This window comes from Cyprinus carpio, chromosome B11 (assembly GCF_018340385.1).
Source record: "Cyprinus carpio isolate SPL01 chromosome B11, ASM1834038v1, whole genome shotgun sequence".
Classification (NCBI taxonomy): Eukaryota; Metazoa; Chordata; class Actinopteri; order Cypriniformes; family Cyprinidae; genus Cyprinus; species Cyprinus carpio.
The window spans coordinates 16,387,373-16,403,572 of NC_056607.1; the positions used below are offsets into that span (position 1 = coordinate 16,387,373).

The 16,200-nt window shown below is 37.8% G+C and overlaps 1 protein-coding gene across 5 annotated transcripts in view; it reads left to right on the forward strand.

The window, feature by feature from the left end:
- The window catches only part of LOC109060853 (plasma membrane calcium-transporting ATPase 2-like), a 119,842-nt gene that overhangs the window by 94,541 nt on the left and 9,101 nt on the right, over positions 1-16,200 (forward strand). For 3 of the 5 annotated variants that reach the window (XM_042734220.1, XM_042734222.1, XM_042734219.1), the window contains 8 exons: positions 1,958-2,137; positions 2,218-2,305; positions 2,492-2,598; positions 3,390-3,581; positions 4,157-4,370; positions 5,290-5,501; positions 6,338-6,445; positions 7,871-8,053. In XM_042734220.1, the coding sequence (XP_042590154.1) occupies positions 1,958-2,137; positions 2,218-2,305; positions 2,492-2,598; positions 3,390-3,581; positions 4,157-4,370; positions 5,290-5,501; positions 6,338-6,445; positions 7,871-8,053 (1,284 nt within the window). Of the gene's footprint in view, positions 1-1,957; positions 2,138-2,217; positions 2,306-2,491; positions 2,599-3,389; positions 3,582-4,156; positions 4,371-5,289; positions 5,502-6,337; positions 6,446-7,870; positions 8,054-10,799; positions 11,002-16,200 lie in introns of all 5 variants that reach the window. The other 2 variants (XM_042734221.1, XM_042734224.1) reach the window with 1 other exon arrangement.

Sequence of the window (16,200 nt, forward strand, 5' to 3'; positions counted from 1 at the left end):
TGATATTGGATCAGTGCAGCATTGACGTCAGCTTCCCTCCAATTAGGTAGCATATATAATTTTATAATGGAATGCATGACTGATATTTAGGTTAAAATGATTCCTGCAGGAGTTTTTTGAGTGGTACGATCCATTTTTATCAGTGATCATAAATCACAGTGTGATTAAAAATCATCCTTTCTATATGTCCACGACTGTATGGTTATTTTTTTTCTGTTGAGCGTGTTGGCTAAGCATCATTATGAGTGGATCAAGGGGAACAAAAAGAATAGCTGGTAAATTTTAGCCTGGGATTTTTAGGGAATTTACCATGAAAAAGTCACAAGTCATAGAGTCATGTAAGTTAACAAAAACTTTTGGAAATTTCTTTCCAGTTGCTGTGATCGTAAATATTTCATCATGTAGAAACTGATTTTGTGATTTTATATTAGATTATATTTAAAAGTCCTTATTGAGTAATCATAAACCAACTGAAAAAGCCCTGGAAATTTAAATTCATGGAAATAATTGGTGTGTAGAACTGTTGCTGCTTGCTGAATCAGTTGTCATCCTCTTTCCATTTACAATACAGTCAGACGCTCTGTTTTTAACCCAGTCTTAAATACTAGAGTCTGTCTGACTTTCATAGTTGCTTCTCTAACAATAAACTCACTTTGAGCTGATAAAAAAGCAATATTGATGACGAGGGCAATATTATGTTAAGGCATGATTGTGGCACTAGCCCATTTACAGCTTTGAAATGGAAAAGCTTTTGAAAGTCATGGAGCCATGTAGGAGTAATAAGATGGGCTTGAATTTTTTTGTCCTATTGAAAATGACTCTTGAAGTTATGATCATAGCCATCTGTAGATTAAGTTTATTTCTACTGTCACAGGCAAGGCAAGAGTCAGGTCTAGAGTTTTTTTTAATGCACACACTAGTTTCTCTGAATCATACATCATGTTTTTACATGCATCACTTGTGTAGCATCTCTGTCCATGGAAACACTGGGAGGTTTTTAATTATCTATAAATAAATGAGCTTATTGGTTCTAATTACGGGTATGGTGTGATTCATCGCAAGACTGAGTGCGGATAATTACATAGGACTCCAGCATACACACACAAAACCTCTGGATCCAGCCCCTTCATGTGTTAAGTCGTCTTGCTACCCCTTACCACTTAACACACACCACGAGCTGATAGGATGCCACGCCAAGAGTGATTGCAGTGTCCTCATCTCTCACTGATCTGAGGCCAGCAATGACACTTAGGAAGACATTTGTCTTGCTTGTTAGTATATAAAAACACTCATTAAATATGATTCATTACAGTGTTTTTTTAATGTGACGACGTCAGATGGTGTGTTAATGAGTGAGATATTAATTTAATAAACAACTGCTCCTGATGAGTCTTTTAAACGATTCACTACAAGAATCTGCTCAAAATCGTTTGTTCATGAATCAGACTACGCTAGTCATGCGTTTTTTTTTTTCATGCACCAAGTTAAGATGAAGTGAAAAACATTAATACAAAGAGTATAGTCAACACATGATTTTACTGTACATAGTCCAGAAAACATTAATGTAATAATTTTAGTGCCTATAATACAAAAAAAGAGCATTTTTTTTTTTTTTTTTTTTTTTTTTTTTTTTATTACATGACTAAAATGGGGAGAATTACATTATTAGCTGTTTATTGTAGATTTTGCCATTGTCGAACAACTGGGGAGAAAATTATTGGATTCTTGATAAGTTATTGCTAAATCCTTTGGTATGGATTTTCTGACATAGCTTGATCCAAGCCCATCCAGACTATTTTGCATTGATCTGTATTTTATTTATTTATATATTTTCCCATTTATCAAATCTGTTTATCTCCAGATTCAACACCAGAGTGGATATGGTAGTGTTTGTTAGGCTGCTCAACATGCTTTGTATGAAGCCAAATAATGGTCCTTCTTTTCCTCCCATGTGCAGGTTCCTGAGGCTATCTCTAAATGTCAGCGAGCAGGCATCACTGTCCGTATGGTCACCGGAGACAACATCAACACAGCCCGTGCCATTGCCACCAAATGTGGAATCCTGCAGCCTGGAGAGGACTTTCTCTGCCTGGAGGGCAAAGACTTCAACCAACAGATTCGCAATGACAAAGGAGAGGTAAAGAGCGACAGAGCTTTATCTGCAGATGTCCAAGTCAACATGGAAAGTGCTTATTCCAGCGTTGCCTTAATCTTTAGGTCGAACAGGAGCGTCTGGACAAGGTCTGGCCAAAATTGCGTGTTCTGGCTCGTTCCTCCCCAACAGACAAACACACTCTGGTTAAAGGTAAGATCTTTACCAATGGTTGGGTGAGCTTCTAGTCTGCTCTTTCACTGATAACATCACAGTTTAAGCTATAATTATTAAACAAAGTGTTTGAATCCCCACTGGAGGGGATCTGCTGTCTTCTCAAATTGTTATGATCCCTATGTCACGTATCTTGTGGTTAGTTTGTGTGTTGTTGTCTTTTAGGCATCATTGATAGCACAGTTGGAGAAACAAGACAGGTGGTGGCTGTGACTGGAGATGGCACTAATGACGGTCCTGCCCTTAAAAAAGCAGATGTTGGCTTTGCTATGGTAAATCATGCCCCCCCCCCCAAATAATCATACCACTGATGCTTTTCTTGCAAATAGTGGTTTTATCCAAGCATATTGTGCATATACTCTCAATTTTTGATCGTCTGTTTTAGACCACTTAGTTTTGATGGTTTTTGTCTAATGTAGCATAAATTGCTTTAACCACAGAGGTTGCGTGCTAATCCCTGGCCAGTATCTCTTGCTCTGCACCAAGCCAGAATGCCTCAGGGCATCATCGCTACATGCTGTACTAGCTGATAAGTGGTTGACCCCTGCTTGTTGCTCCGATGACTCCACAACTTAAGCAATGATATAATTAATGTGCTTTTAGAAATGCATTTTATATGTAGTGAATTATATATCGTCTAAGTCTAAGAGTGTCTGCTTCAAAAGCTGTAGTTGCTGCAGTTGTGCTAACCGCCGAGTGAAGGACGTTAGGTTAGGATGAAGGCAGGCATAGTAAATTATTTCAGAAATAGACACCCTGAAGCTGTCAAAAAACATGGTTTAATTTGGGTCAATTTACTGTGCTGTTTGCACCCACATAACTGCCACTTTGGTCGTTTCTCTGAAAATTCATTCAGCTTAAATGTCTTTATATGAAACAAATCCTAAGCCAAGAAAAGGCCCAATTAATATTCTTTTGAGTTTTTCTCTTTCTTTCAACTTTCATTTTAACAAGAACCATTCCATTCTCAAGAATGAACCTGCATCTGCAGTTATTCATGAAGTAGACTGCTCTGATATTTATGAAGGCATTCTAAAAAGCAGTTGCTGTCTTTGTCTTACAGGGTATTGCAGGTACAGATGTTGCAAAGGAGGCCTCTGACATCATTCTTACCGATGACAACTTCACCAGTATTGTCAAAGCTGTGATGTGGGGGCGTAATGTCTACGACAGTATCTCCAAGTTTCTGCAGTTTCAGTTGACTGTCAATGTGGTGGCTGTGATTGTTGCTTTCACTGGAGCCTGCATCACACAGGTAAATTTGCATCATTTGACTTAACCCTCTGGGACCCAGCGTTTAGGTTTATGTTATATAATTGTTTAGTGTTTTGAAATAAAAAATAAATCTTGAGGGGAGGATATCTACTAATAATTTTCATATTTTTATTATTTTGATATTTCAGACACTTATTTTGTCCTATGTAGAGCACATCAGGTCATTTATCAAATTCAAAATTCAGGAAAGACGCTACAGGTTAAAAAAAAAAGAACTGTGAATACTGTGTCCTCTTTAAGTTAAATATTCAGACTTTAGTATATGTAGTCTTCGAGAAATAACCACTACAGAAGACAAAAATAAATTCCTGGGTTTGGTGGTTAAGCATGGCATTGTGGGAGACAGTTCATGTGCCATAATAACAGAACTCTACAAGCCAAGTATTTTATTGTGTATTTACAGAAACATTCTGAGGCCATTTAGTGCTGGTGCCAGGCTTTGGATAATATGGGGCCGGCCAGACTTATTGTGTCCCTGCCTAACTACATTAAGTATGACAATACTGTAGTAATGTCCTTTCTGTGGAGTCTCACTTCGGTTTGTTTTGTCTGCAGGACTCTCCACTTAAAGCTGTTCAGATGTTGTGGGTTAATCTGATTATGGACACGCTGGCTTCTTTGGCTCTGGCAACGGAACCCCCAACAGAAGCGCTCCTGCTGAGGAGACCTTACGGACGAGACAAGCCACTCATTTCCAGGACTATGATGAAGAACATCTTGGGTCATGCTGTTTACCAACTTGTCATCACATTTACTCTTCTCTTTGCTGGTAAGAGGATTCTGAATTCATGATGAAGTCCAAATGTATTTGGTTCAATAATAATAATAATTATAATCATTATTAAATTTGAATGGCACTTTGAACTATAGTGAAAACTCATCAAACTTTGCATGTGGGAAAGGACTGTGGCTAAATGCATTTTGTGTATGGGATGTATGGTTGCTTAGCAACTAGTATTTATATTTGCAATATTCAAAGCATTAGAATTTGCCTCAAGCACCCGAAAGTTTTAACATGAGATGTCAGTATTAGATATTTTAGGGGAAACCTTCAAAAACCTTTTGTATTGAATCTCAATGGATCTGAGGGTTTGTCTCTCTTGACACGACTTGTAGATAGTTCTTATTGGCAAAATTGAAATATTATTTTAATAAAATTTACATTTGTGAATAAAGTTAAAATTTTAGACCATTATTGCAACTTCGTAGGCTTTGATGTTAAATGTTGTCCTTGCCATAATTAAAGCTAAAAGCTCACTGCCTTGGTTTCTGGATTTTTTTTCCCCATTTTAAGAGTTAAAGATCTCCATCACAATTAAAATTTTCACAGAGAAGACAGTGTTAGGCCAAATATCTGTAAATCCTAGTCTTTGCTCCCTACAGTGCAATAGATGAAATCACAGACTACCTGAAGCATGTCAAAGTGAAGAACCATGTTCCCGTGTTGTACAACTGTTTATCACAAATTTACAGTTCCCCTGGGTTAAGGAACACCTGCACAGAAGACCCCATTCAGCAGAGTTTGAATACTCTGTCTCAGGGGACATTACACTTTTTTTTTTAAATTAACAGTAGCGTGTATTTATTGAGATCAGTGTTCCTCCTGACATGCAATACTGTGACATTTTGAAATGGATATTAAACTTTCACATCACTTATTTATGGACACCATTTTTCTTTGCCTAAAGGTGAGAAGTTCTTCAACATTGATAGTGGCCGCAATGCTCCTCTGCACTCCCCGCCATCTGAACACTACACCATAATCTTCAACGTCTTCGTAATGATGCAGCTTTTCAATGAGATTAATGCCCGCAAGATCCACGGAGAAAGGAACGTGTTTGAGGGAATTTACAGGAACCCCATTTTCTGCAGCGTTGTTCTGGGAACCTTTGCTCTGCAGGTATAAAAAGAAAAAAAATGTAGCAATATACATTACATAAAATTATCAAAGTGTCATCTCTCACAATGTCTTTATGAAGTATATGACTATATAATCTTTATAAAATGGGATAGTTTTGACTTTTTCAAAAACTGTAAAAAGAAAATGTTCGTATGTGCAATCGTGACTGCATGTCGACTGAATAGTTTATTAATGTGCTAAGTTGCTGCTTAGATAAGTTTAGATGCTTTTCCACAAATAGGCTACAAAACAGGGACAAAGCCTTTGAATTTAAAAAATAAATAAATAAAAAATCCCCAACAAATGGTCTTGTAAAGTTGCTGTTTGTCACCCTCAAGATACAGACATTTGATGCATTATAGGATTAGGTTACATAAACACTGAACTGATAATTGTCTGATAATCAATCTTACTTTTTGTGTTCAAATTAGACAAATCCGTTTTTACGTAACTGAATTAAAGACAATAGAAACCATTATTACTAACTTGTAGTACTTGTCTGCGTAGTTTATGCAACCAGCCACTGATAGATACTTTTCAAGCAATGTTAATTTTATGTTAGATAATAGTGATCTAATTTAATGAACTTTAAATGCATAAAAAAATTTTTTTATTTTTTTTTTGGATTGTCCATCATTTATCAGGTTGCTGTTGCTACTGTATTATAAAAGTACTAATCCACCCGAGGCCATTTTTTGCAGCTATTTACGCTACAGCTACACTGTTTTAAAGTAGCCCAGACAACACCCCTTAACCATGTTGAAATTGCTGTAACAGTCTCTTGTGGCTTATTTCTTTGCAGTATAGCTGGACTAATGGAATACACCTTGTTACAGATAATCATAGTGCAGTTTGGAGGGAAGCCGTTCTCTTGCACGGCCCTCACCATCGATCAGTGGCTCTGGTGTATCTTCATAGGAGTTGGTGAGCTGCTCTGGGGCCAGGTAAGGCAAATCCTTACAGTATGTCATTGTTCATCACTAATCAGTACCTCAAAACAACGAGTTAGTTAGATGAGCACAAGAGAGAGATCTACAAGCTTCGAAGTGGTGAAATAATGAAAACATCATGGCAGAATGCACATGCGTGGGTGATGTGGAACATCTTTAGTTCTCTCTTCAATCCCACTGGGAGGGCAGGGGAGGGGGAGGTGAAGCTGTGTACGATTTCAAACCTGTGGGAGGGAACTAGGGAGGCTGGCAGACACAATTCCAGAGAGCAGTTGCCGCCATCTCAAAGTTCAGCTCAGAAAAAGGACTGAGAGCTGTGAGCTTTTTCATCAACCCGGCAGCACAAGGTCGGTCCTCTGCCTCCATACATCCATGCTTACGGTACATTTAAAACTCAGTATGCATCATGTTAGGGTCATCAAAAGGCTGGGGAAGTTATCAAGTACGGATAAAGCCTTTAGAGCTGCAAGCCGTCTGCTCCTTCTGGCAGTTGCATCACACATAAGCCATTTCCTACTGGGTTTCTCAGCTGGTGTTTGTGCATGCGAGCATTTGTTTGTGCATGTACACACAACGTGCAGCCTCACAAACCAGATGCTGGGAACTTAAACATGGAGGAGAAACAGCGTGCATTCTATCCACTACGTATTAAGTTGTCTCAGTGATGTGCAGAAATAACTCCCATGGGTGGTTGAGACTGGCTTGTGTGTGTGTTTATGTTGGGAGGTCCCTTTGAAACTGTAGCTTTAAAAATTAAAGAGGTTAAATTACAACTCTTTCAAATAAAGTATTAAGCTACCAGAAAAGTTACTAATAAGTAGTACTTATCTACATGTAAGCTATGGGTGGCTTAAATGTGTGAAATTAAATGGATGTCTTTTGAAATATTATTTCTAATCAGAACAGTATTTATCTGGCACAGAAACGATAAGGATATCATAAAAATGTATCCTAAATTAAAAAAAAAAGTCTCTTTCTCTTTATTTATTCCTTCCCTTTCTAGCATCTAGACTCAGTGTATTGAAATACAAATCTTTTGTAACAATGTAAGTCCCTTCATCAGTTTCATGAATCCTTGCTTGTATAAAAATATAATATCCACAAATGACACCAGACTTTTGAACAGTAATATATCAATGTCTTGGTGAATAGTTTAATCCCAGAACTGGGGAACATTTTGGCGGTTAATCAAGCAAGCTTCATGTTATCACTAAAGGGACTTTTTGCTTTTTAACTTACAAAGAACTTGCGGTCAAATGCCATAATGATTCATAATATCTTTGCATTTATTCACCACATTCTCAGCATCCTGTTCTCAGAAAGCCATCCATAATCACAGCCGCTGTGCTAATGACTATTAGATGAGCTACAGTTGCCATCACTTGACCCTATTTCCCCCCCTCTCTTCTCATTCTCCAGTTCATCTCTGCCATCCCCACACACCGCCTCAAGTTCCTGAAAGAGGCTGGCCACGGCATCCCCAAAGGGGACATCTCCCAAGAGGTGCTAACCGAAGGTGCGGATGAAATTGACCTTGCTGAGATGGAGCTGCGCAGGGGACAGATCCTATGGTTCAGAGGTCTCAACCGCATCCAGACTCAGGTAAGCTTTTCTTTGCTGCTTCTTCCTCGTTCCTTCCTGTCTCTTCCAGCAGGTGTGCCAGGAGAGATAAGAAATGGCTGAAATACAAGAGCAGTGACTCTTAACAACTCTGCCACTGTAGATGTTTTTTGGAGAAAATGTCTTTGATCTTTGGCAGCTCACTGAATAAATGTGTGGTTTACTGATATTTTTAATCTATTTTGATCCATTGTTAATGTTTAACAGTTGCTTTGCCACTTTGTTTCTACACTTTAAATAGAACCATAATTTGTTTAAAAAAAAAAAGTAAGAAAAAAGCAAAGTGTCAAGCAATTTTGTATCGATCCTCAATTTATAATCAATCGGAATTATATTTTTATTCCTATTGTAATATTTTATAAATGATATATACAGCAATAGATTTGAAAAACTTAGAGTAAATTATTTGTTTAGCTAAATAAAAGAATATGATCTGTGGGGGTAATGTATTCAATCTGTTATCATCAGAATTTTCTGACCTGCATAAAACAAATGTGATGCAATCCTTTCTAGTATTTCATTGGTTTGCTTTTAATTTGTTTGGAACAACAAATACTTTTTTTACAGCTCCAAACAGCATGTACGTTGCTGAAAGCGCCATTATTAGTGAACACTCTAGATTGCCGGTGGCTGTTTTTGTGTAGACATCACCCTAGTGGCCTTCAAGCATCTCCATGGGTTCATTTGTGGAAAAGCATCTCCCTTAAGACTAAGCAAAAACTTGTGAGCTGCTTAGGTCTTCCAGGTTGAAAAGCAGTATATGCCCTGGAGATGACACTCTTGAAATGCCAGTGGGGCAGCCCATGTCTCTCTGACTATATGCACAACCTGCCTAGAGATAACTGGGGACTGTACAGCAACATTTACTCGCTTTCAACAGAAGAAACGACTGGGAACAGACTTTTTTTTTTTAAGCTCTGTAGACGGAGGCCGTGTGGGAGGACCTCCTTTCACTTACCATTGCCTTCATACATGACAGTGTTGCAGCTCACAAACAATGAGTGGATTCAGTGAGAGGGTTCACAGATGTATTTATCTGGATCCTCCAGGAGTGTCTGTGTGTTGGTGGGCGATCTTTCTGCGAGGACGTTCTGTGCCTATTAAGAATGGTCTATTGCAAACACTATGGTAAACCACCCACCAAAGATTGTCAGTGTGTTCCACAGGCACTGATTTATCCCTGTAGATTTGCTTCCTGTCACTTCTGAAAACAACACATTCGTTTTAGTTTTGTTTTCATTTTGTATCGTTAAGAAATGTGTAATTTGCCTTTCAGCAATGTGCCAAGTCATGGAGAATTTATGTTGCCAGATGGGATCATCTTTTTCTCTTTTGTTCTTGTTCTTTTTCAATTCTTTGTTACAGCTCTCATCATATCATTTGGGTGTTAGGAATCAATATTTTGGAGTAAAAGATCAATATGTTGATGTGTTAGTGAAAAAAATAAGATTTGAAGTGAATGTGAAGTGAAATGAACAGCCTACAAAGTGATGTTGAAAACATTTGGTTATCCCTTTGTCTAATCGCCTCTAATTAACTTGTTGTTGCAAAAGTTGTTTTGAAGATAACAGACAAAACATCTGTTTTAATTTATCTTTTTAGTAGTGCATTATGCAATAGTCTGGGATCACTTATAGCATATCAGTAAATAAACAAAAACAAGTTAATTTTTGTTACAATGCAAAAATAATCATATTTAATTTTATGATTTTAAAATATTTTTTTCAAACATCCTTAAAATATTCTTTTTATTTATTTGTTTGAGTTTAATGCGTAACACAAGGAAAAAAAGCTATTTGCCAATGGCATGAACCTTTTAAATAAATTATTTAAAAATGTTTATAATGTATTTTTACATAGATTTTTACTAGACAAGACAAGTACTTGAGTATTTTTTTTATCCAACTTTCTTTATTCCAATTTATTTTAAATTATTCTAAACTATTCTAATATTCCCATATTAGCCTGAATTAAATAGTGTACTTTCATTTTCATTGTTTAATCTTCTTTTGTCTTCCAAGTAAGATAATTGGGCAGTAATGTGTAAAGGGGAGGGAGAGTTTTAATGTGTATGTGCCCTGGATACGTCCGGACCCCCTGTGGTTTCAGATCACCGTCCCTGCTAATTCTACCAGACTTCCCTCCAAGCCCAAATGAAAAAGAGGCCGAACAGTCTTCTCATCCTCCTCCTCCTTCCCTCCTCCCTCCCCTTCGCTCTTATTCCTGATCACGAGCTGTTGAACTGACCGCAAAAACACTACTCAACTAATTAGCTTCTTATCTCTCCCCCTCGCCCAACGCCCTACCACCCCACTTTTAAAATCCTCATGGATTTCTATTTTATCTGTCATGCATGGTTAGTGGTACACAAAGAAAGAAATAATTGGCACACGTACGATTCAGACTCATCAGTACTTCATAGAGCTAGTTTCCTTTGTGCTCCCTTTCTTTTCATGGACACATTCACAGCATTTCCTTTCTCCTGGAAAAAAAATAGTTCTCCACATAAAACTTTCCTTTTTATCTTCCTGTGCCAGCCCTTCTCCTGCCAGACTCACTCAGTACTAACCGAACTTTTTATTTGTGGGATGAGGGGATGTTCTCTCTTTCTCTTTCAAATAACAAATTTATCTGCTCTAACCACTCCTTTTGGCCCCTTGGTCTCTTTCTTTCTCTGTTTCCTTTTCTTCCTCTGTCCCCCCCCTCGTCCTGTCCCTGTTCTTTGCAGATGGATGTGGTTTATACATTCCAGACGGGCCAAACGGCGGTGCCTGGGGCCCTGCGTCGCCAGCCCTCCGTGGTCAGCCAGCACAACGACGCAAAAACTGTTTCTAGCCCCACCCATGTAGGGATTTCCTCTTCCTCCCTGTCCGCCAACTCTGCTGCGGCTTCTGGGGCGCCCGCCCCTGCTTCCTCTTCTACTACAGGCAGTGAGTGCCACATAACACACCGGCAAACTAGCAGTGCTGTTGCATGATGGCAATGCTGAATGCTTTCATGACCTGCCTGTTATCCTGCAGTAAATCAGTAACCACCTTTTTTTAGACTGCTTTTCCTATCTCTCTTCCTCATTTTCATTCTTTTTTTTTTTAGTCTGTCCTCATAATTTCCCAACTAAAGCTCCTTCTGCTCATTATTTCTGTCTCTTTCTCATTCACTTTGCATTTCTTCCAATGCCTGAACTAGTGCATTGTGTGTGATTTGAATGCAGACAGCCTTGTTGATGTCTGCATGCAAGTTATCAGCGCAAGGACAATTATTTTTTATTTTTTTCAGGATGGCGAAATCATTTATTTAGTTTCTTTCATTAGGAGAAATCATTTTTATTTTATTTTCCTTTATTCTGTTTTGTTTTATCCATACCCAGTTTACAGTAGCACTGTGTCCTAACTACCCCTGACACAATGAAGGGTAAAATGATATACCAATAAAAAAAAAATCTTCCATGTAAAAGTTGTGAACATCAACAATGGCATGCATCAAGACATTTTGATGGACGCTAATTACAATTTTTGATGCGTTTTGCTGTCTAGTACCACAGACAGTGATATCTGATTGGCCAAAACCTAGTAAATATCAACACATTTGGCCACATTTATTAAATACAATCAGAATTAAAATCTGTGTCTTTCTATTAAGTAATCTGTGACAATTCATTGCACCAATTTATGCAAATGTTTTACAAGCATTTTACACAGAAATTTTTCTGCTTGTTTCATAAATTCTGCTGTTTGGTGTTATTTATCGTAGTTGGAGCAATAAAGTCAGTGTGCGGATATTTTATGTTTCCTGCAATTTGGGTCGGATGTGCACACTTTTCTATAATTTATTTTGAAAAAGAATACAGTACAGCTCTAAATAGATGTACTTTGTACATCAAATATGCTCTGGTTACGATTTTGCCACTTTGCTCAGCATTTAGCTGTCAGTGATTATTTGAAAAATTACTTGAGACCTGAAACTCGTCATGTCACACCTAGTTGGAATGAAGCATTAGATCTGAATATATGATCAGTTGAAGCCTGAAAACTATTTTTAGTGCAGGCATCAAATTACTCAAAAGAGCTTATCCCTATGCTAGAACAGAGTGTGGTTAAATGCCAAAGGACACAGTGTGCTACTCTGGACAGTCATTTCTTTTTGATGACCTTGCAGTGCTTCCCACAGGTTTGAAATATACTTGCAGTGGTAGCCGGGTGGAAATCCTCCTATTACCCATAGCACAAACATGGTCTACTACATGTGACAAACAACACATACTGTGTGACTTTGAACAATATTTTTATTTATTGAAATTCATTTTGATACAGATTATGCTGTGTTTAGGGGGATATTAAGTACTTTTTATCCATTTACCTCAAAATTTGTCAAGTCCACCATTAGCATGCATTAGAAATATTTAATTTGTATGGAAAAAACAAACACTTTAATGATGATCAAAATTGGTTGTTTCTGGATATTGATCTAAGTTTTGGGGCAGAATTCTGCCATCTGCTGGTTACAGAAAAATCAAAATACAGTTTTAGAAAAAAAAAAAGTGAAATTACCACATACATCCAGCAGAGACCCATAAAGATCCATTCGTTTTTCTGGATGTGCCTAACTGCTCTTATAAATGCAGTGTGGAACAAACATGATCACACAAATGCACAGGCACACAAACATACCTGGTGTTTGTCTGTGAAACATCCACCACGTCTCTGTGGGTCTCTGCAGCGCATGTGGGACTGTCAGTGGGAGTAAACCGTTCTCACGCACACCGAACACATAGGAGCTTCATCTTTTGCACGCTCAAGCACGTTATTTTAAATGTAGACACTCAAATAGAGATCGAAACCTCAGCCAAGATTGACGAACAGCTGATCATAGCTGTACAGGTTTTTTATTATTATTATTTCTCAGCTCCCTAAATATATCTAGTAGTAGAGTTAAAGCAGGTGTTGGATATCCATTTATCCTCAACTTAAACTTCTTCGTCTTCATGGAGAACGAGGCTGGCGTTTTTTATGCATTTTTAGATGCGACGTGAACGGCCTCTAATCGATTGCGGGATGGTTTCATCATCTCGGACAGAAAAAAAAAAAAAAAGTGTGAGAGGATAAAAATAACAAAAAGCAAAAACATGTTACCAAATATACTTGGGCGGCCCGCCCAGGTAAAGTCTGTGTGTTGATGCACAATTTTGATGCATCTCCGCACAACCTTTTATGTTTTTGACCTGCACGGCACGTTCACTGTCTGATGAACCGGCCGACAGAGAGACAGATGCAGGCCATTCACGGTCCTTCCTGTTTTTTCCACTCTCATGCTTTGTACTTCAGTCACGTTACAACTCTTCCCTTCTGACTCTCTGCCTGTCTCTGGACGAATTCCAAATGGTGTTTTTTACACCATTGAAGGGGATGCCGCATAAAGGATTGTTGCAAATAAAAGAGAGCAACTGAGGACCCTTTAAAAAGGCTGTTGGCAAATGGTGCATGTGATAGAAGTAAATAGGAGGTTTTTAGACCTATTCGAGATCTTACCTGGGATTAAGCGTTCAGTTACTCTGCGTTATTTTAGTTTTCTTTGTATGCTATTATAGTTTTTATTAAAAGTAATGTATAAAAAAAAATTTTTTTAAGTTCATTTTTTTGTTTATTATTTAGGTTGTTTTACATGCTAGTTAGGTTGATTGAGTTTATTTTATTTTAGTTTTTTAATAAACAGTAAATGTATTGAATTGGTTCAACTTAAACATTCTATTTCATTGACAAGGCAACATTTTTAAAGGGGTGGTTGATTGTGATTTCACTTTTTTAACGTTAGTTAGTGTGTAATGTTGCTGTTTGAACATACACGATATCTGCAAATTTACAAAGCTGAAAGTTCAATGCAAACAAAGATATGTCTTTTAAAATTCTGTCAGTTTAATGCCTACAAAAACGGCTCATAGAGACTACAACAAGTAACTTCCCGGTTCGTGATGTAACAAACCTCAGCTCAGCTCCAACAATGAACGGTTCTAATTATACACTTATTTTCACATAGCTGTGAGAAGCGTTAAATGCGGATGTGCGGGCAGTTGCTGTACTCTAATAAAGCTTTAATCAGGATAAAACCGTATATTAAAAGCTAACATAAGCAGAAGCATTTACAAATAACAGTGTATCTAAAAGTATGAGACAACAAACAAAAAACTTAGGCCTACCATTAAAAGCTGTACTTGCACAGGTTCTGCACGATCCTCTTCAATAATATCCTCTGCTTCTCAATCGGGCTCAAACTGATAAGTGATATTAACAACGCCGTTGTTTACAATACAACCGGAGCACATGCCGCTGAGCTGAGGGGTGGGACGTTTAGACGCGCACTAGAAGTGGTTTAGCCAATCACAACACACTGGGCTAGCTAACCAATCAGAGCCCATCGCCTATTTCTGAGGGGGGGGGCTTCATTAAAGCAGGAAATGATCAGCGTGTTTCTCGGGACAGAGCAGTGTGGAATAAAGGTAAATTATGTGAAAAATATATATATTTTTTTTAAACGAAGCATTAACACATGTTAGACTGGACCTTATAAACACAATCAAGCCTAGAAAACAAACAGTGAACCACCTCTTTAATATATCTATATCTACTTCTATTTTTATTCATTTATAAAATATTATTATTTTATTAAATTTCAGGTTTATTTAAATTAAAACTGTATAGTTTTTTTTAATTGCAAAAATAATAATATATTGAAAATTTACAGTAATTCCCAGTTATTATGGCTAGTATTATAACCATACTGTATGTGCACGCAATACTACTACTATTTAATTACATATTTTGTAATTCTCATATAATCTGATTTGAGCCTACCACCTACCAACGTCCTAGCTACTGCATATCGACACTAAAAACCCCTCTGAACACTTCCCGGTTCTGTAGAAAACCCAGTTAACATTTTAATGCACTGCTTGGCAGGATATAGCTGGAATGCATCTGTCCAATTTCACATGGTTATTTTAAAAATGATTGAACCTAATTGAACCTTTTATTTCCTACCAGCTGTCTTTATATTTGGATTGCTCCCATCCATGGTGAAATGAACCCTCTGACCCTATATCTGCCTTGAGCGTGAACACACACTTTCAGATGTGTAATGCAAAAAGCACTACTGATGCAACCTAAATAAGGAAAGCAGGAAAAAACAGCCCATGACTCATAGTTCCTTCCAGAATATCAATGAAAAGAGATGGAGACAGAGTATAAGGTGTCAGAGAAGAAGACACAAGATGTGATGAGGGGGCTGAAAGCATGAGTGTGAGAATGGGGCTACAAACGAAGAAGAGAGAAAGACAAAGAGAAGAGTGTGAGTGAGTGTGTGAAAGCACTTGTGAAAAGAGGGAGAGGCCTGGTGTTAAAATGAGAGAGAGTGAGAGCTGGAGAAGAGAAAAAGAGGGCGAATTTCATAGGAAAAAGAATCATTATGACCCCTACTCACTATGGGGAGCACTCGGAAGGGTGTAGGGCTCATATGTGCATTCGCTACACCAGAAATAAGTTACTTTTCTGAGGAATCCTCAAGATTCACATTTATTGCTGTAATGATCTTGTTGTAAATAAAACCAATTATTATTGCCACCATACAAGTGAGCACTTATAGTTTTGAATCATAGGAATATAATTTTAGGTCTACAGTCATCTTTTTAGTTATCCAAATTAGTGATTCAAGACGAGGTCTGTGAGAATTTATGAGGAGAGAGTGTAGATGCTTCACAAATGACTTCAGCCTGCTGTTCCTGCATTTTTCACAGGCTGATGGAATTTAGTAACTTAGACATTCAGGGTAAAAATCATAACTGACATAGCTGCATGGTACTAGAATGTAAACCTGAGAAATAAACAAGGATTGAACAGACCAAGCCATTGTTGATTGGCTGAGCTGGTAGGTCAGAGGGTTCTTCAGACTTGTTTGTTACCAAGGGGAAAATCCTCCAGACCCTCGTGAAACAAGTTACTCCAATTCACATCTGTCTTTATGGTTGTTCTCAAGGTTGAAGCCATAAAAATTGCAATAGAGCAAGATTAGATTCTGACGTTTTACCACACAGTGCAGAGAGTCTCTGACAGACCCAGAATGCACATGCTATGCATTTTAAT